The sequence below is a fragment of the Arabidopsis lyrata genome, assembly GCF_000004255.2.
Source record: "Arabidopsis lyrata subsp. lyrata unplaced genomic scaffold ARALYscaffold_4, whole genome shotgun sequence".
Lineage (NCBI taxonomy): Eukaryota > Viridiplantae > Streptophyta > Magnoliopsida > Brassicales > Brassicaceae > Arabidopsis > Arabidopsis lyrata.
Genome location: NW_003302552.1, coordinates 221,995 through 240,060, shown reverse-complemented (window position 1 = coordinate 240,060; position 18,066 = coordinate 221,995). Strand labels below are relative to the sequence as shown.

General features: G+C 38.4%; 4 protein-coding genes across 10 annotated transcripts; 2 read left to right on the top strand and 2 right to left on the bottom strand.

Annotated features, from left to right (window-relative positions):
* Positions 1-5,333: 5,333 nt before the first annotated feature.
* LOC9314610 (kinesin-like protein KIN-7E) lies at positions 5,334-10,979 on the top strand. Of its 3 annotated transcripts, XM_021028667.1 has the most exons (15): positions 5,334-5,543; positions 5,909-5,966; positions 6,852-7,077; positions 7,278-7,367; positions 7,448-7,548; positions 7,637-7,750; positions 7,844-7,925; positions 8,091-8,158; positions 8,241-8,306; positions 8,398-8,522; positions 8,629-8,965; positions 9,078-9,176; positions 9,272-9,922; positions 10,019-10,329; positions 10,411-10,979. In XM_021028667.1, exons 3-15 carry the CDS (start codon positions 6,858-6,860, stop codon positions 10,733-10,735), a joined length of 2,589 nt encoding a protein of 862 aa, XP_020884326.1. In that variant the 5' UTR covers positions 5,334-5,543; positions 5,909-5,966; positions 6,852-6,857; the 3' UTR covers positions 10,736-10,979. The 3 variants fall into 3 exon arrangements, with proteins under 3 accessions (XP_020884326.1, XP_020884327.1, XP_020884328.1); XM_021028668.1 differs by lacking the exon at positions 5,334-5,543 and having other exon boundaries at positions 5,897-5,966; positions 10,411-10,953; XM_021028669.1 differs by lacking the exons at positions 5,334-5,543; positions 5,909-5,966 and adding an exon at positions 6,643-6,741 and having other exon boundaries at positions 10,411-10,953.
* A 1,064-nt stretch (positions 10,980-12,043) lies between these two features.
* Positions 12,044-12,553, bottom strand: LOC9316440 (30S ribosomal protein S31, mitochondrial). The gene has a single exon (XM_021029346.1). The coding sequence runs from the start codon at positions 12,506-12,508 to the stop codon at positions 12,221-12,223; it is 288 nt and encodes a 95-aa protein (XP_020885005.1). The 5' UTR covers positions 12,509-12,553; the 3' UTR covers positions 12,044-12,220.
* Positions 12,554-12,656: 103 nt separating this feature from the next.
* On the top strand, positions 12,657-15,179 carry LOC9314609 (epimerase family protein SDR39U1 homolog, chloroplastic). Of its 2 annotated transcripts, none has more exons than XM_002880326.2 (12): positions 12,657-12,797; positions 12,905-12,958; positions 13,144-13,219; positions 13,306-13,365; positions 13,475-13,593; positions 13,672-13,716; positions 13,820-13,898; positions 13,993-14,054; positions 14,210-14,312; positions 14,408-14,468; positions 14,552-14,622; positions 14,732-15,179. In XM_002880326.2, the coding sequence occupies exons 1-12, from the start codon at positions 12,672-12,674 to the stop codon at positions 14,971-14,973; spliced, it is 1,098 nt and encodes a 365-aa protein (XP_002880372.2). In that variant the 5' UTR covers positions 12,657-12,671; the 3' UTR covers positions 14,974-15,179. The 2 variants fall into 2 exon arrangements, 1 of the variants encoding a protein (XP_002880372.2); XR_002332760.1 differs by having other exon boundaries at positions 12,709-12,797; positions 13,306-13,373.
* A 190-nt stretch (positions 15,180-15,369) lies between these two features.
* Positions 15,370-17,943, bottom strand: LOC9316439 (ubiquitin fusion degradation protein 1 homolog). Of its 4 annotated transcripts, none has more exons than XM_021029336.1 (10): positions 17,672-17,943; positions 17,367-17,427; positions 17,184-17,261; positions 16,989-17,013; positions 16,870-16,902; positions 16,657-16,778; positions 16,441-16,571; positions 16,039-16,259; positions 15,697-15,944; positions 15,370-15,596 (listed from the first exon to the last, which is right to left on the bottom strand). In XM_021029336.1, exons 2-10 carry the CDS (start codon positions 17,367-17,369, stop codon positions 15,498-15,500), a joined length of 960 nt encoding a protein of 319 aa, XP_020884995.1. In that variant the 5' UTR covers positions 17,370-17,427; positions 17,672-17,943; the 3' UTR covers positions 15,370-15,497. The 4 variants fall into 4 exon arrangements, with proteins under 4 accessions (XP_020884995.1, XP_020884997.1, XP_020884996.1 ...); XM_021029338.1 differs by having other exon boundaries at positions 17,895-17,942; XM_021029337.1 differs by having other exon boundaries at positions 17,826-17,932.
* Positions 17,944-18,066: the final 123 nt, after the last annotated feature.

The following is an 18,066-nucleotide window of genomic DNA, read 5'->3' as shown; positions in this document are numbered from 1 at the left end:
CTCTTTGTTTGTGTTAATTTATGTGATTTTAGGTTTTTAAAATTAGGGCTCGTCGGATTTGGGAAATTAGGGTTTGACGAATTGGGGAAAAATTATTTTTCGTTTTCTTTGTATAATCTGGGTAATTTAAACGATAACTGAGTGTATGTTTGTTTGAATTGATGTGATTTTAGGTTTTCAAAATTAGGGTTTGTCGGATTTGGGATTTTAGGGTTTGTCCAATTGGGGTTTAGGGTTATTCGTTTCTTTGTATAATCTGGGTAATTTGAATCATAATTGAGTGTCTGTTTGTATTGAGAGGCTTGATTGATCACGAAATAGGCATGATTAAACCCGACTGTTGGTAGAGATTATTTTGTTCATCAGTTATACATTATTGTTTCGAGTAATTCTCTGTTAGATCTTAGTTTTGCTCATGAGTTTGATTAGTTTTTGTTGCTATACGCATGATTGTTTGGTTTCTTAGAGATCTTTAATGTGTGATTAGTTTAGGCATGATTAAACCCAAATGTTCTATGTTTTCCTCTTGATTTTGATTAGTTTATCTATGTAATTTCATAAAACGTTCTCTGCTTTACTGCTAGGAGTATATGGACATGCTTGGAGAGTTGGAATCTGCTAGAGGATGCTTGTAGAGGGACATCTTAGCTTCTGATCTCACTCTTCTCAAGGTACATAAAATTTTCTCTGTGTTTGTATTGTGTATTTAGATTTAGCTTAGTCATATTTGATGAAAGAAATTGCATGCTTTGTGTTGGGTTGTCATAAATTGCATGCTTTGTGTTGGGTTGTCATAAATGCTTGTGTATGATGATATCTTATTTGGTGAGGTTGTGTCTTTAATTGTCTCCTCTTCTTTAGCTATTAACAAGTAAACGTCTCTTCTTGTGTTAAATGCATGATGGTTTCTTTAAATGTTGCTTTTGTGTCTATAGTTGTTGATTAGGACAGTCTTTTGGTATTGATTGCTAACTCAACCATAATTGTAACCTACCACAACCCATATCTTAAATTTTTCCATTATCCTAGCAATTTTTAGCTCTACCCTCCTTCAGCAATCTTTAATTATCCCAGCAGATCTCTTTCATTCCTTTTGTAAACTCTTTCATTCCTTTTGTAAACTCTTTCTTTCCTTTTCTTTAAACACTCACTCTCTAAATGAATCCATATACCAACTCTGGAAACTTCATGGATCTGTTAACAAGTCAACCAGAAACGCCTAGTCCTTTCTCCAATACTTATGAGTCAGCATCACCAAGTATTAGACTTGGTGAATCTGAACTCCCTGCCTACAGCACCCAATGGACAGAAGCTACAAGTCAAGGTGGAAGCGCCAAAGCTAAATCCACACCAAGAAAGAGGAACAAGTGGACAAGTGAAGAAGATTTAGTCTTAATCTCTGCTTGGCTGAACACGAGTAAGGATGCCATTATTGGCAATGAGCAAAGAGGAATAGCCTTTTGGAAGAGGATTGCAGCATATTATGCTACAAGTCCCAATATATCTGGTCAGAAAAAGAGAGAGCCAACCCACTTTAAACAAAGGTGGGCAAAGATAAATGAGCAAGTTTGTAAGTTTGTGGGTTCTTTCCAAGCTGCAGCAGGACAGGTGTCAAGTGGTATGAATGATGACGATCTCATTAAGCTTGCGCATCAGATATTTGAGGCTGACTACGACAATAAGTTCAACTTGGAGCATGCATGGAGAGCGTTGAGGAATGAGCAGAAGTGGTGTCAAGAGCAGTCCACTAAATCCACTGACAAGCATAAAAGAAGAAAGGTAGATTCTGAAGCTTCCCAAGCCCACAATGAGTCTCAAGCATCTCAATCTCGTCCTGCTGGTGTTAAGGCAGCCAAGGCGAAAGGCAAAAAGACTGCCACAACTACACCACTTGTAGAAGAAGAAGGGCTGGCTGTAGAAAGGATTCAGGCTTTATGGGAGATAAGGCAAAAAGAGTTTGCTTTGAAGCAGCAAGAACATGCCTTGAAAAAGGAACATTCTAACCAGAAGTTGCTAGAATCTCTCTTTTCTAAAAAAGATCCTCTAACTGAAATTGAAGAAGAACTAAAGACAAAGTTAATTAGGGATATTTTGCTTTGAATGTCTCTCATGTATTTCTGTCTTTATATTTATGTCTATGCTTTTAATTTCTTGCTTGGATTTCTGTCTTTATGTTTATGTTTCAATTTGAAATTGTGGTTGTATTTCTGGTTTATGTTTGCTAAATGAAGTTTATGTTTCAATTTGTTTTATGTCTTTATGTTTCAATTTGGCTTTGTATCTTTTTGTTTATGTTTCGATTTCTTTCATGTCTTTTAACTTCTGGTTTTTGCAATAACTTCGTATGAATTATGTGCAGGTTCACGTGAAAGGAGAAGAAGAGGACAAGTCTGAATCTGTACTTGGACACCACAAGACTTCTTTGTAACCACAAGTTTCCAGCAAGCTTTTGGACCACTTGATACTCTCTCTTTGGTCACGGACCAAGCGTATTTGTTCACTTCTTTGTAACCACAAGTAATAAATTGATTTGTACCACAAGTCACAAATGCTTTGTAACCATGTATTATTTGAGAACATTGCCTATAAATATCACAAGTTTCATGTTACTATGAATTATCTCTTCTCCTCAGTCTACTTTTTCTTACAAACTCACAACAAAAGAAATCCAAATCGTTGAACCACAACCAATTACTTATCTAAAACCAATTCTAAACCATAATTTATTCCATAAGCAAATACCATCTTCTATTTCTTTTCACTTCAATATCTTGTTCTAAACCCAAATCTGTTTCTTCCTAAAAATTATACATACAAAATGGCTTCATCTTCCAATTACAATTTCGAAGAAGCGTTGGACGAAGAATTATCTAATGCTTTATCCAATGCTTTCCAGCAAGCGTTGGATAATTCTTTGGATTCTTACGGTGATCGTCAGCAAGCCGCAAAACCGAGGAAAAAACGAGTCCATATTGAAAGAAATCGAGAAGAAGGACACATCCAGTTATGGAACGATTATTTCGCAGAAAATCCAACTTTCCCTCCTAATCTATTCAGACGCCGTTTTAGAATGAATAAGCCATTATTCATGCGAGTTGTTGATCGCCTCTCCACAATTCCATTCTTTCAACAAAAAAGAGATGCTACAGGAAGAAACGGTTTATCTACACTACAGAAGTGTACAGCAGCAATTCGTATGCTTGCATATGGTTTAGCGGCTGATGCGGTTGACGAATACCTGCGGATTGGTGCAACCACTTCGATGAAGTGCATGGAACATTTTGTTGACGGAATTATTTATTGCTTTGGAGATGAATACTTACGACAACCCACTGCAGAAGATCTTCAACGGCTACTCGTTATTGGAGAGATTCGAGGATTTCCCGGGATGATGGGAAGCATTGATTGTATGCATTGGGAGTGGAAGAATTGCCCTACCTCTTGGAAAGGACAATATACACGTGCCTCTGGAAAACCAACGATCGTTTTAGAGGCTGTAGCTTCCCAAGATCTTTGGATATGGCATGCGTTTTTTGGACCGCCAGGTACTTTAAACGATATCAATATTCTAGATCGCTCTCCGGTTTTTGATGACATCTTAAAAGGGCGAGCACCAGCAGTGAATTATACAGTCAACGGGAACGAGTATAATTTGGGTTACTATCTCACGGATGGCATTTATCCTAAATGGGCTACCTTTATCCAATCTATTTCACTTCCACAAACTGAGAAAGCATCTTTATTTGCAACCCATCAAGAAGCTTGCCGTAAAGATGTCGAGCGTGCTTTTGGAGTTTTGCAAGCTCGATTTGCCATTATCAAAAATCCGGCTCTTCTTTGGGATAAGGTAAAAATAGGAAATATTATGCGAGCATGTATAATACTTCACAATATGATAGTAGAAGACGAACGAGATGGGTATACTCTGTTTGATACGACCGAATTCGAACAAGCGGAATCTACAGGAAGTTCACGGGTGGATTTCACATATTCTACAGATATGCCTTCAAATTTCTTCGGAATGATGACCAATAGAGCTCGAGTTCGTGATCGAGGTATGCATCAACAATTGAAGAATGATTTGGTCGAGCATATATGGACAAAATATTCCAGAAATTAAGTTTAAAACATTTATGCTTTATGTTATGTATGTTATAAATTGTATCTCATGTATGTTATAATTTTTTTAATTTGTAACAATTATTAAATTTTCTATAATTATGAATTTTTGTTTTATATTAATTTTTTTTTTTAAGAACCACATGTTAAGAGCCTACCATTAATCACACAAAAATCTTAACTCAAAAATATTATCTCTTAACAATCACTTTTACAAATAAATTATTTAAATATTGCTAAGAGCAAATACTAAGAACCCACCTATAATCATGCTCTTATAGTTAGCTTGATTGGAGAACATATGTACGTTATTCAAAAAGTGCTTGGAAACCGCACTGCCATTAAGTCACCATTCACTGCCTTACTCTTAAAAAAAAAAAAAAAAAAAAAAACTTACTCTTTTAAGCTTGTTTAATAGGTAGATTTAATCAAAACATGTCCTATACTTACCTTACTTTTTTTCCCAACAAAGTAACTTTTTTGTTCTCACTTACCAACTTAGACCATGGGATTTCAGGTCAAAGTTTACGTAATTATGTTACCAATTTATACATTGGATTTAAATTTACGTTTTAGGTAGTTAAGTCATAAACACATTAGATAATAAGTTACCGATTAATAGTAAAATAAATGTGTTGTTACTAATTTGTAAATTGGGTTTGCGGATAAAATTGGAATGTTAGTTATGTTACTATTTAGCACATGGAGCATTAATTACAGTTGATTAGGGTTTATGACTCGAGGGAAGGAAAAAAGATGAGAGATTATGGAATCATGGTTAATGAGTTGACTTTATTTATTTTTGGTTTATTTTAATAAAAAAAAATACGTCTTATGATAAAATGGACCGACAAAAATAGAAAAAGCAATCCGTGATTTTCGCTATTTAACTAATTTCACGTTTGTTCGGTAAAATGGTATGTCAGTACTCAGTAGTAATATATGAGCAAAATATTAATCAAAAAAGTTGTAAAATAAAGCTGGAGTATTATATAAGAGAGCCTCTTGATGGTGGAGAGAGTCTGAGAAACCCTTGGTTTGGCTCCGTACCTTTCAACGGCTATAAAGGAGCGGTCCTCGTGCCACGTGTCGGTAGGCGTAACTGAGAAATATTATCGCAATAAATATTTTAAAAACGAAAAGCCAACGTGGCAGGGCTTTATCAGATTCCCGACAACGTTTCCAGGGGTAAATTAGGTATTTCAAAAGGTATCTTCCTTCCACCGCACTCTCTCGGTTCAACAAATAGAAAGGAGAGAGAGAGAGAAGAGGCGCTTCGCTACGAGATTTGCGGGACCAAATCAATGCCCATTGGTCCCTCTTCCTTCACACTGTGAGAGCCAATGGCCAATTTCTACAGATAGACGACGACGACGAAGCAGCAGCATGGTGATGGAGTAACCAGACGAAGAAGAAGAAGAAGGGTACTGTGGTTTTCTCTCTTTCTCTCCGTGTTTTTCGCACTAGTGTGATAGAGATCCTGGCTGGTTCTTCTTTGAGTTTCCAATTCCACGAGTTCTCAAATTTCTCCTCCAATTTCTGATTTTTATTTGGATTTAAGTGTTGCTTTATCTGACATTTTGACCAGCTTGAAGCTAGGAATTATTTAGGGTCAAGTGTTCCTTTTTCTCCCTATTTTTCTAGATCGAGATTGCTATTTTTGGTAATTTTTGTGGAGTTTCTTTTTTTATTGATAGATTCAGAATTTTATATCTAGGGTTTATTAAATTTCTCAAAAATTGGTTCTGTGTATGTGTTTTAATACTGAAATCTGTAGTGGATGTTGCAGATTTGAAGAGCTTCTCAAGAATCACTTTGAAGAAGAAGAAGACAACAAAACTCACAAGGTAAAGCCTTCTTTCACTCATCTAGCACACAAATTATACTATACATTGTGTATGAACAAGTGAAGATTTAGGGTTTATTAGATTTCAAGATGTGGGGTATCTTGCATTCAAGTCAAAATCAAATATTATATTGAATTAGTCATGATTCCTTTTAATGTTAACTTAGACTTTTGTTTTTCCTTTGTTTCATTATTATGATAACTCAAGTGCGCTGGTGACATAGACTTTGGAGAGGATACAACAATTTATTGTTAGTTATTAAATTCCTATCTTTTTTTGTTCTGTCTGCTTTTGCGTGTGTAAGATTACAATCAAACTACTTTGAATATGATGATAACTTTTCCTTTATAAGTTCTTTCTTTTCCATTAATATATAGAGATATGTTTAAACAGAGAAGGTGTGGTTTGTCATTTGCGGGACCTTTTGTTACTTATATTTTCTTTAAAGAAACTTTAGATTGATTATACATGACTTCGTTTTCAAGCATAGTGGGTGACCACTAAAGAATAAAGTCGCTAGTCTTTTTTGTTGTTTGTTCTTCAGTTAAAGGTTGATCACCTTCTAAGTAAACTCTATTTTGCTATTCTAATTACAATATCCCTTCCTATTAATAAGTAATAAGTCATCTCTCTTTCGGTTTCTTTTTCTTTCTGTTTAAGCAGTGTGTTGAAGAAACTTTGAATTCTAGTGTTTAACTACAGTGTAATCGACATACTCTGAGTTTGCTTTGTTTAACTGTTCATGTTTCCTTTATCATTTCTTTATGGTTGGAAAGTAAGGACTCTTTTGGTCTCTTCTCAGATCTATTCTGTTCTTGATAGCTTTCAGCAATCCTTAAAATATGAATGAAATGAGCTCATTGTGCATCATTGTGATTTGACCAGTGAGCAATGGGAGCGATTGCTGGAGAAGAGCTGAAGAAAATGGAGAAGACACAGGTGCATGTTGCCCGGGAAGAGAAGATATTGGTTCTGGTGAGACTGAGACCTCTGAATGACAAAGAGATCTTGGCTAATGAAGCTGCGGATTGGGAATGCATCAACGACACCACCGTATTGTACAGAAACACGTTGCGTGAGGGCTCAACTTTTCCTTCTGCATACTCATTTGGTAAGAATTGTAGTGGTGTTTTTAGTTTAAATATCTTCTATGTACATAAATCAACTTCAGTTTTTGGTTTCTTTGAACTGTTCCAACCTGTTCGATACACTTAATTCTACCCTGCCTTGTTCCTGTGAAATTCACACTTGTACATAACATCCATGAGTTGATTTGGATACCCATTTCTCTTTTTGACCTTTTGCTGACAGATAGAGTTTACCGAGGTGAATGCCCAACCAGACAAGTTTACGAAGATGGCCCTAAGGAAGTTGCTCTCTCGGTTGTCAAAGGAATTAATTGTAAGCTTCCTTTATTGTTGTAATGATGTAGACATCAATCGCATGGAAAGCTAAGTGATTCAACAATTATTGTTTCCCAGCTAGCATTTTCGCGTATGGTCAGACGAGCAGTGGAAAGACATATACCATGTCTGGTATAACTGAGTTTGCTGTGGCTGACATATTTGATTATATATTTAAGGTACTGCCAAAAATTAAGTCTGATTTTTTTGCATACTACGTTGATAAAAATTCCTCCCCGTTTTCACTAATTGAACTGGACGCTGCAGCATAAAGATAGGGCATTTGTTGTGAAATTTTCGGCTATAGAGATCTACAATGAGGCCATCCGAGATCTTCTCAGCCCAGATAGTACACCACTGAGGCTACGAGATGACCCTGAGGTGAAAGATTTTTGTTCTCTCCTTATTGCAAGTTCTTTTTGTTAATAATGTTGTGTGACTCTCTTCTCGTGTTGTTCTTCTTCTTCCATTTAGAAAGGGGCCGTCGTTGAAAAAGCCACAGAGGAAACCCTGAGAGACTGGAACCATTTGAAGGATCTTATCTCAGTTTGTGAAGGTTATAATCTCAAATAGTCCACCTATTTTCTGTTACTACAATTTACAAACGAGCTGATAGTTATGTAGTTTGCTCAGGATTTGCAACTCAGGTTATTCTGTATAAAATGTTGTCTTAAAAATATCTCTCATAATGTTTCTGTACTTCTTATTGTTCTTATTCCAGCACAACGGAAGATTGGTGAAACTTCACTAAATGAGAGAAGTTCAAGATCTCATCAAATTATCAAACTAGTAAAGCTCTTTTCTATAACTGGATCTAAGGTTTCCATTTTTTTTTGCTCTGTGCCTTATCTAAATTGTTAACCTTTTGTAGACAGTTGAAAGCTCTGCTCGTGAGTTCTTAGGCAAAGAAAACTCAACCACTCTCATGGCGAGTGTGGTATGTTCTCATCTGTTTTATCTACTATTGGGTCTTAAGGTTCTACGCTTTGCCAATAATCTTATTTGTGCTCATTGTTTCTCATGTTCAGAATTTTATTGATTTGGCGGGGAGCGAGCGTGCATCGCAGGCCTTATCAGCTGGTGCAAGACTTAAGGAGGGTTGTCATATCAATCGAAGCTTGCTGACTCTAGGAACCGTGATACGCAAACTAAGGTGTGGAAGTGATACTGACAAAACAAAACTCGGATTTCACAAGCATCTCTATTTGTCTTTCTGAAACTTAATGTGCATTAATATAAAGACTGTCAACATGATGCAGCAACGGAAGACAAGGACACATCAACTATAGAGACTCCAAGCTCACACGCATTCTTCAGCCGTGCTTGGGAGGTAATGCAAGAACCGCCATAGTATGCACACTGAGTCCAGCGAGGAGTCATGTGGAGCAGACTAGAAACACTCTCTTGTTTGCTTGCTGTGCCAAGGAAGTCACTACCAAAGCACAGATCAATGTTGTTATGTCAGACAAGGCTTTGGTGAAGCAACTACAGCGTGAGCTAGCCAGGCTCGAGAGCGAGCTGAGAAACCCAGTCCCTGCAACCTCAAGCTGCGATTGTGGGGTTACGCTGAGAAAGAAAGATCTTCAGATACAAAAGGTTTGTGCTTTTGTGAAACCCAGAAGTAGTTTCAACAGATCTTTTGGCATGAGTTAGTTGGTTGATTTTTGTTTAGTTGGATTTATTCGAATCAAGCTATGATGTCGTGCAGATGGAGAAGCAGCTTGCGGAAATGACAAAACAGCGGGATATTGCTCAATCTCGGCTTGAAGATTTTATGAAGATGGTGGAACACGATGAGTCTTCGAAGGTATCTCAGTTCAATTGACAGTTTATCCAATAATCTTTTACATTTCAAAAGCATTTTTAGCTCAACCGTTTGTTTGTTCTTTTTATCTTTAAAAGGCTGGAACTCCACATTTCCGTAACCGTACCAACAAGTGGGAGGATGGTTCAGTGTCAGAGATATCAGGCGTGGTTGATCCAGACAGGACCAGTTTCATATCAGATGGGACGTCAACGCCTCTGTCGACTGCAAGAGCTCATGTTAGGTCTCACTCTGATGATGATCTGGAGGAGGAAATGTTGCCTAGGCATTCAGGAGATCAATCAGAAGAATACTGCAAAGAGGTACAATGCATTGAGATGGAAGAATCGACCAGTGACATTAATAACAGCAGTGAAGAAAGGACAGACGCAGAAACACTTCTGGGCCACAACGCAGATGCAAACGGTGGAACAGGTATTGCTCAACACAGGATCCCGTCAAGTGTTAGAAGCGTCAGGAGGAGGAAGAGTTGGAGCCGTGGAGATACCATGCCGGGCACAAGCACTCCTCCTGATGCCCTGGAGGCAGACTACCGTGGAAGACCGGAGGGTCATGGTGTTGCGTTTCCTGATTTAGAGTTCAGTTCTGGTGGGAAATTATTGAGGAACGATTCAATGTCTTCTCGCGGAAGTGATTCCACTGAGGCTCACAGCATTGGAACACCATTGGTGGGAGAAGATGGAGGTATCACCAGCATCCGGTCATTTGTTGAAGGGCTGAAGGAGATGGTAAAAACCGTTAAAAACTCTCTTCATATATTATATGGTCCTCTCTTTCTTTTGCTACAAAAGATTCAACTTCTTATGTGGAGCTTTGTGTTTTAGGTTTCGGATCCTGAGAATTCAAGGAAAATGGGAAAGGACATTGGTGTGGACGCTATGGAAGAAGAGGTATCTGGGACAATGACAAACTGGTCGGAGGAGTTCGAGAGGCAGAGAGAACAAATTTTGGGGCTGTGGCAGACATGTCATGTCTCGTTGGTGCATAGAACATATTTCTTCTTACTCTTCACGGGAGATCAAGCGGATTCCATATACATCGGAGTAGAGCTAAGAAAACTCTCCTTTATGAAAGAAAGCTTCTCTCAGGGAAACCATGCCTTTGAAAGAGGACAAACACTCACAATAGCTTCAAGGTAAGTACTCTGAGCATTTGTGTTTGCATCCGCAGCAAACAGCTAATGTCTTGTGAACCGCGTGTCTGGTTTTTGCTGTAGCCTGAAGGCGCTTCACAGGGAGAGACGGATGCTAAGCAAGCTTGTAGGAAAGAGGTTCACTGGAGAGGAAAGGAAGAGACTTTACCAGAAGTTTGGGATCGCTGTAAACTCGAAACGCCGGCGGTTGCAGCTAGCGAACCAGCTCTGGAGTAAACCCAATGACATAACCCATGTGGTGGAAAGTGCAGCCGTCGTAGCAAAGCTGGTTAGGTTCGTGGAGCAAGGAAGAGCTATGAAGGAGATGTTTGGTCTGAGCTTCACGCCTCCGCTCCCGACAACTCGGAGATCTCTTAACTGGAGAAAAAGCATGACCACGCTTTTCTAATTTTATTAGGCAAACACGTTCATTTAATGAGTGTTAAGGTTGTATGTGTAAATCTTCTAGGTGTTGAGTGTTTGATGAAAAGGATTCTTAGATGTTTCCGCAGCTTAAGGGGATCTCTCTGTGTCTTTTGCTTTAATGAGGTTTTTTAATTTGGAAGCAGACTTTATCTGATCCTGATGTTTTTTTCTTCAATGGTAAGTCTTGTGGGTTATGTGATATCAACTCATTTCCTATTTTAGCACAAGGAAACATCTCTTCACGTGTGTGTGACATTGATCCAATATCGAACCGAATTTGTTTAACCGATCGGAACTACTTTTCTGAATCCCAATGAGCCGAAAAGAATTATCAGTTTCTAAACACTATCGTTTTGTAAGTGTTAAAACTATGGTATAAGTTACATGCTTTCTAACATGTAACATGGAGTTGCTTACCTTTTTGCATCGGTTAAAACTTAAAACAACAGTCTTTTGATACTGAAAAATCCTACAGAGAGCGGTAATAGACGATGGAATCCAAAGTTCAACAACTGAAAATCAGTCAAAAATAAACGAAGAGTCAAAATATCACACTTTCTAAAACAGAGATATATGAGCAAACCTATGATCATCAATTCATCATCAGCAGTTACATAAAAGCCGTAAAAATATCTGTCGAATTTGTTAGAATCCAATTCCAGAGAGCAACAACAATTTTACTCGATACAATCTCGTGGAACTAGTTCTTCACAAGAGAACAGCAAACTAGATTAGAAAACTTTCTGACTTTCTGTGAACTCTCTTCTCCTAGTTATCTAAGATTCATATAAAACATTCAACGAAATAAAAAAAGTGACTCGCCATTATCAATTGTGAACTACAAGGTGGGTGGTATTCAAACATCTCACAATACTCTAAATCTGAGAGTCACTATTCTCTCAAGCCATATCTTGCAATCCTACATTCAACCAAAGCGACACACATATTCATACAACCGTATCAGATGCGCTTCAGTTTCTATAATCTACCTACAAACCAACTAATTAGACAACATATTGAGGTAATTTGGGAAGCAAGACAGCGGACCAAGCCTGTGAAGCCCGTAAAGCCGAAGTCAAAGAATATTTTAGATATCCTATTGTGATAAGGATTAAGAGGAACAGATACTAAAAGGAAAAGACAATCAAAGCTTATGACTTCACACTCTCTAGCTTTGAACAAATGCTGAAAATCAACAATCTTGTGCATAAATTGGCATTTGCAAATTGGAACCTCAATTAAAATTTGGATTTTGCACCAAAAACCTATGGATTCTGATCACAAGTGAAGGTAACAAAAGAGGACAATTTCAAGCATCTAAATGGCCAAAAACTTCACACAGATCATGAGAAGACAAACGAGTTTATACTCAATGATTCATGATGAGAACAAGTATACAAATAGTTTTTAAAAAACTCCATTAAAGGCGACATTTTTGTTGGCAAAAGAGAAAAAACCCTAACAAGATTCAGATGAGCTTGAAAGGAAGAGGCCAAGGAGTAGACCTGGGAACCTCAAGCTTGTCTTTGATTCTCTCAATCATCTTCTGCTTCTTCCCTCTCGAATTACCGTACGATCCTTTGAATCTTTTCCCTTTCTTCGTCTTCTTATCTCCTCTCCCACACAAATCCATTTCCGATATCGCCGGAGCTGCAGACGCCGGAGATAACGAAGAATACCTCGCCGGAGAAGTCAATGCTCGCTGCGTCATCATAATCCGTCGTGTTATAGCGCCGCACCACTGCATCGCCGCCATCTCTTTCTCTCACACACTCTCGTCCTCTCCCCGTCTCTCCTCAGACTTCAAAGACCACACACATTGGGCTCACTCATGGACCATAAATGGGACCAAATGGGCCTGTGTTGTATCCATAAAGCCCATTAAGGGCCTTTTTAGTTGTCTCCGTGCAAATACGTATATGTGTCTCCACCACTCAGTGTTAACGATCAGTTTCAGCGAAAGGATGGAGCTTCTCTGCTCAACAACGTCTCTTTCCTCCTCCTTCGCTCTCTCTTCTGCTCTTTTCGTCCCTCCATCAATCTCTGTACGTGATTTTGGGTTTTTGACTTTTTTATTTCGTGAAAATTTCTTTCTTTTGCTTCTAATTTGTTACGGGACAAGAATATTCATGATCAATTCTTGGATTTTTAGGTGCCAGGGACAAGGAGATTCATGGTTCTGTGTAGTTCCGAGAAATCCCAGAAGGTATTTCATTCAAAGTTCTCCACTTTTTTCCATAATCCCATTGCATTGGATTATATACCTTGGAACAAGGAAACTATGGAGATTGTTTGTTTGACCCAAAGAACCAAGTTTTGAAGCATCAAACCCGGAGCTGTATCCAAATGTGTGGTTCACTAGAGGATTTTCTGTTCAATGTGTTTTTCCAGGAAAATCAGATGACAGTGTCAGTAACTGGAGCAACTGGATTCATAGGGAGAAAATTGGTTCAGAGACTTCGTGCTGGTAAAAAGATTCACCTTTTATTTTAGTGATGACGTTTTTAAACACTTATGAGTTTTCAAGTCTTGACACCAATGTTCATCTTGCAGATAATCACTCTATCCGTGTCTTAACACGCTCGAAATCCAAAGCTGAGCAAATATTTCCTGGTAAGAAGGTAATGACTACTCTGCTTCTATTTTACTAGGATTCATATGTGATTAATTATGTTATACAGTCTTTGATCTGACTCATCTTGTTCTTGATGGTCTTCTTTAGCCAAGGACTTCCCAGGTATTGTGATTGCAGAAGAATCTGACTGGAAAAACTGTGTACAAGGCTCCACTGCTGTTGTGAACTTGGCAGGCCTGCCTATTAGTACAAGGTGGTCTCCAGAGGTCAGTTTCTTCTTGCATCTTTCTCTAAAGTTTGATGCTTTTTTCTTTTCTGTAAGTTTATCTTTGTTTGCTTTGCAGATCAAGAAAGAGATTAAAGACAGCCGGATCCGTATCACCTCTAAAGTTAGTGATTACTGTCTCTTGTCATTGGATTGTGACTCCAAGCTTCTCTTATTGAGGAGATTTCCTGATTAAAAAAGTTTCATTTTTTATTAACCACATGAAGGTTGTTGACTTAATCAATAATTCACCAGCAGAAGCCAGGCCTACCGTTCTAGTTAGCGCCACGGCTGTTGGTTACTATGGTTTGTTCAATCCTATATGTGGAGCCAGCAAAGTTTGCATTTGTGAATCTGATCATGCCAACAAGAGTTCTAACGCGACTCTTTAAACTGTCAGGTACTAGTGAGACGGGAGTATTCGACGAAAATAGTCCATCAGGGAAGGACTATCTTGCAGAGGTAAATGTCTTAGAATAGATTTCCTTGCAAATTCTGAATCGTTTTGTAGTTAATGACCCTGAAAAAACTCCATGTACTTAGCAGTGATAGATGTCGATTTAAGTCTATGTTCAAAGAATTTGCTTCTTAATTGAAACATGTACTTGTGTACTTAGGTTTGCAGAGAATGGGAAGGAACTGCATTGAAAGCGAATAAGGATGTTAGAGTGGCACTTATCCGCATTGGTGTTGTTCTTGGCAAAGACGGTGGAGCTTTGGGTGCGTATACTGTTCGCTCCCACACGCTAATGTAATATGTTTATGAAGGACTTAGATACTCTGCTGATCATCCAGAGTCTTTTTGTGCATTGTAGCCATGATGATACCCTTTTTCCAAATGTTTGCTGGAGGACCTCTGGGTTCAGGACAACAATGGTAAACGTTGGATGCTTTTCTGGTTATCTATTGAATGGCTCTCTACGGATTTGAAGATCATTTTTGCATAATTCATTGTGTAGGTTCTCTTGGATTCACGTGGATGACTTGGTGAACTTAATTTATGAGGCCCTCACTAATCCATCTTATCAAGGTAACAACATACATACATACATACATACATACATACTTGTCCTCTATGTTAACTCATAAGAATAGGTCAAGGGATAAAGTGTAACGCTATTGGTGCTGGTTGTTGGCAGGAGTTATTAATGGGACTGCACCGAATCCGGTTAGGCTTGGGGAAATGTGCCAGCAGCTAGGCAGCGTTCTTAGCCGACCATCGTGGCTACCAGTTCCTGACTTTGCACTCAAAGCTTTACTTGGAGAAGGTGCCACTGTGGTTCTGGAGGGACAGAAGGTTTTACCTGTAAGAGCCAAAGAGCTTGGTTTTGAATTCAAGTACAAATACGTGAAGGATGCACTCAGAGCCATTATGCAATAAGGTGACACACATGACCATCGTTGTAGAATTGGTTTTGGTCACAGAAAAACAATATACTCTTTTCTTTTCGTCTATATTTCTTTCTTTTTTGAGTAAAACTCAGAGAATGTATGTATGGTTCAAGTGTTTTCGGTGATATCTCAGAAATCAGTGATCTCAGATGTGTTGAGGATATTATAACTCAGACATAGCATCTTTCTCATCTATTGTTCTTGGTTCATTGGTTAATTTCATTTTCCAAATCACAGGCCCTCTTCTTCAGCCAATGACTTCACCTCTGAAGAGCCAAAGAGCATGGCTTCGAATTCATGAACAAATTATGTTAGTGAGTTGCTCAGTCTAATATCCTGCAGTAAGATTATAAAAGAGCAGAGAATTGTAGAAAGTGGCATAATCTGATAAAGAAAACAAGCCTCGTCAAGACAAGCCAGAGATTTATTCACTTATTTGTTTTCTTAGTCTTTATATAGTACACAACATGAGAGGATCATAAATAGACTGAGCAGACCGATTGTCTGAGTTGATCAACCCCTCAATGAATACTTCTTCCCAGAGAAAGCTTGAAACTTGGGCTCGTCTTTCTTCTCCTGTTCCTCTTGCTTTGTCTCCTTTGCAGCTCCAACCTGAAAAATTAAATTAAGAGAGGAACAATCATATGCATTTGTCTCTCAATTCCATTGCAGTTTTTGTTTTGTCAATTATCAATAAACTTTGAATGCGTACTTTAGGAGCAGCTTCTTTTGGAGCACGGTTTGCGTTGGCCCCAAATACAAGCTTTCCCTGAGCTCGCGTAGCTTTCTCTGAGCTACTTGCTACAGATGACTGTCCATTACCATTAGCGACAACAGGCTGTTTGTCTTTTGAGCTAGAGGCTGGCGCCGGCTCATAGGCAAGAGGCCTCCCATCTAACCGTCTTCCAGATCCCGTGAAAGGGTTGAACTTTGGTTCAGGTTCAGTCACAACCTCCTCAGCTGTGAAATTTGGAAAGAAAAGAACTCATGAAAATCCAACACCTTGAAGCTGATAGTAAATCCATCTGATGATTTCATGTCCATGGATACATACCTTTAGCCGGACCCTTAGCTGCAGCAGGTGCTGTGGGACGTTCAGGCTCCTTGTAATCAAGGGGAGGTGCGAAATCAACCTCACAGTCTGTTTCTATGATGCTGATTGCGTTAGCAGGCTTTGTTTCAACTATATCTATGAAGTACTTCTTATTGTTGTATGGAACCATAATGCTATCCCCAGTGGTTAGGCATGAATAATTTCTCAAAGCAGTCTCCAAGCTGCAAAGTTCACTCATTCATCAGCAAGACACATGAGAATATTGGGAACAAGATATAAAGAGTGATAGTAAGAACTTGGATATAATACATACTCTAAGCAATAATCAACATGATGTGGGAAGAGAGTACTATATGAGGACAAAAACTCAAATACGGGAGGGTAAAAATAAGTCAGACTCACATGGCTTTCGGGTTGGATATATCCAGGAAGTCTGTTGTGTGGGGTTGTAATTTAACGTAAGTTCCCTTAGGAAGAGTGACATTTCTAACTCTCACAATGTCTCCTTCTTGCAGCAGCAGATTTTGCATCATCTGGATTATAGCAAACAATCAGTCTGGTAAGGCCGCATGATCCAGAGTACTTCGATTCACAATCAAAGAGGAAATTGATTCTTACCCAATATGGCATGTAAATCATTCCTTCTTCTGCAATGAACTCAAGGACTCCACAGTGCGTAACACGTTCAATTCCAGCATTACGAACCTCAAACAGCATCGGATAGTCAATATGTAAAGAGGCTGGAAAGTCCCCAATATTAGCGATTTGATATTTTTCTAAGTTAAACAAATATTAGACCAAACCCAAAAGAGAAAACCAGTGGGAGCATACCTAGACGATCAAGGGCTGATGGTGGCATTATAACTGAAAAAAGAATTAACATAAATTAAACTTCAGGCTTGAACAATATAGATGGAAACAAACATTGATGTCTAGATAGAAAGACTTACTCTTATCACCACTTTCAATTTGTGGCTGCAGGAAAAGAAAATGATATACAAATTAGAAACAAGAAATAACAAGTCAAGTATGCAGAATTCCGATCTTCGATCTGAGCTTTCTTTTAGAACTCACTCAGTACAAAATAGCACTCTTAGATTCACTTATGAGAGTATTAAACTAAAAGTAGAGAGATGGAATCAAACCTTGTCGATAAAAGATGCCGGATAACAACGATAACTCTGCTCAAAGGTTGTTCCATGATAATGGTATCCGTCGAAAAACTGCATCGTGGTAAGTCCCAAGGGTTTAGACAAACGAACAGGTAAGTGATAGTTAAGCTAGAGTAAAGATAAAAGTTTAAAAAAGAAACCATTGAAGACACTTACCATAGTTATTGGTGGTAGTACACAAAAAGATTAAGTTAACGAATGGCAACCAAGTGTCAACCTAGAGGAAAAGAAGCGTCACACAAGTCAATTAGAAGAAGAGATCCAAAATCAGAAAAGAGAAAAGGGCACTCTCTAATTTAAGGGTTTCAATAATCAATTGTGGGCAACAATTCCGACCAGTATGAATATCAAAGTCGGTGACTTTGACAGATAATCAAAAACCTAAGACTTCAATTTCGAATCTCAGCAGCAGAAAATAAACCTAAATTTCGAAGAACCATCAACAACATGCAAAATCACACCTTTTGAAACAAACCCAGTAAGATCCTTGGAAACCAATTCCTATACAACTAACCGGAAATCTCCAGAACAGAAGATTCCGATCACAGATTCTGCGAGTGAGATCGATACAAACAACAACCTAAAGCTAAAAACTTTACAAAATTGAAAGCTCGCCTTGAGATTATCAGAGAAAGGGAAGACCTCAGAAACCACCGATTGAGCTACCCGACCAATAAAAGTTACCTGTAGGAAATTGATTCCGGACACAAACCAAGTAAAGATGCAAACTTTAGGGACCTGTGATAACGTTTCTTGTATATATACCATACGGTGCGTATTGATCCATATCTTTATAAAACAGTATTGGGCTTAATAAATAAGCCGTTATGGTCCATTGGGCCTCATATTGTGAGGG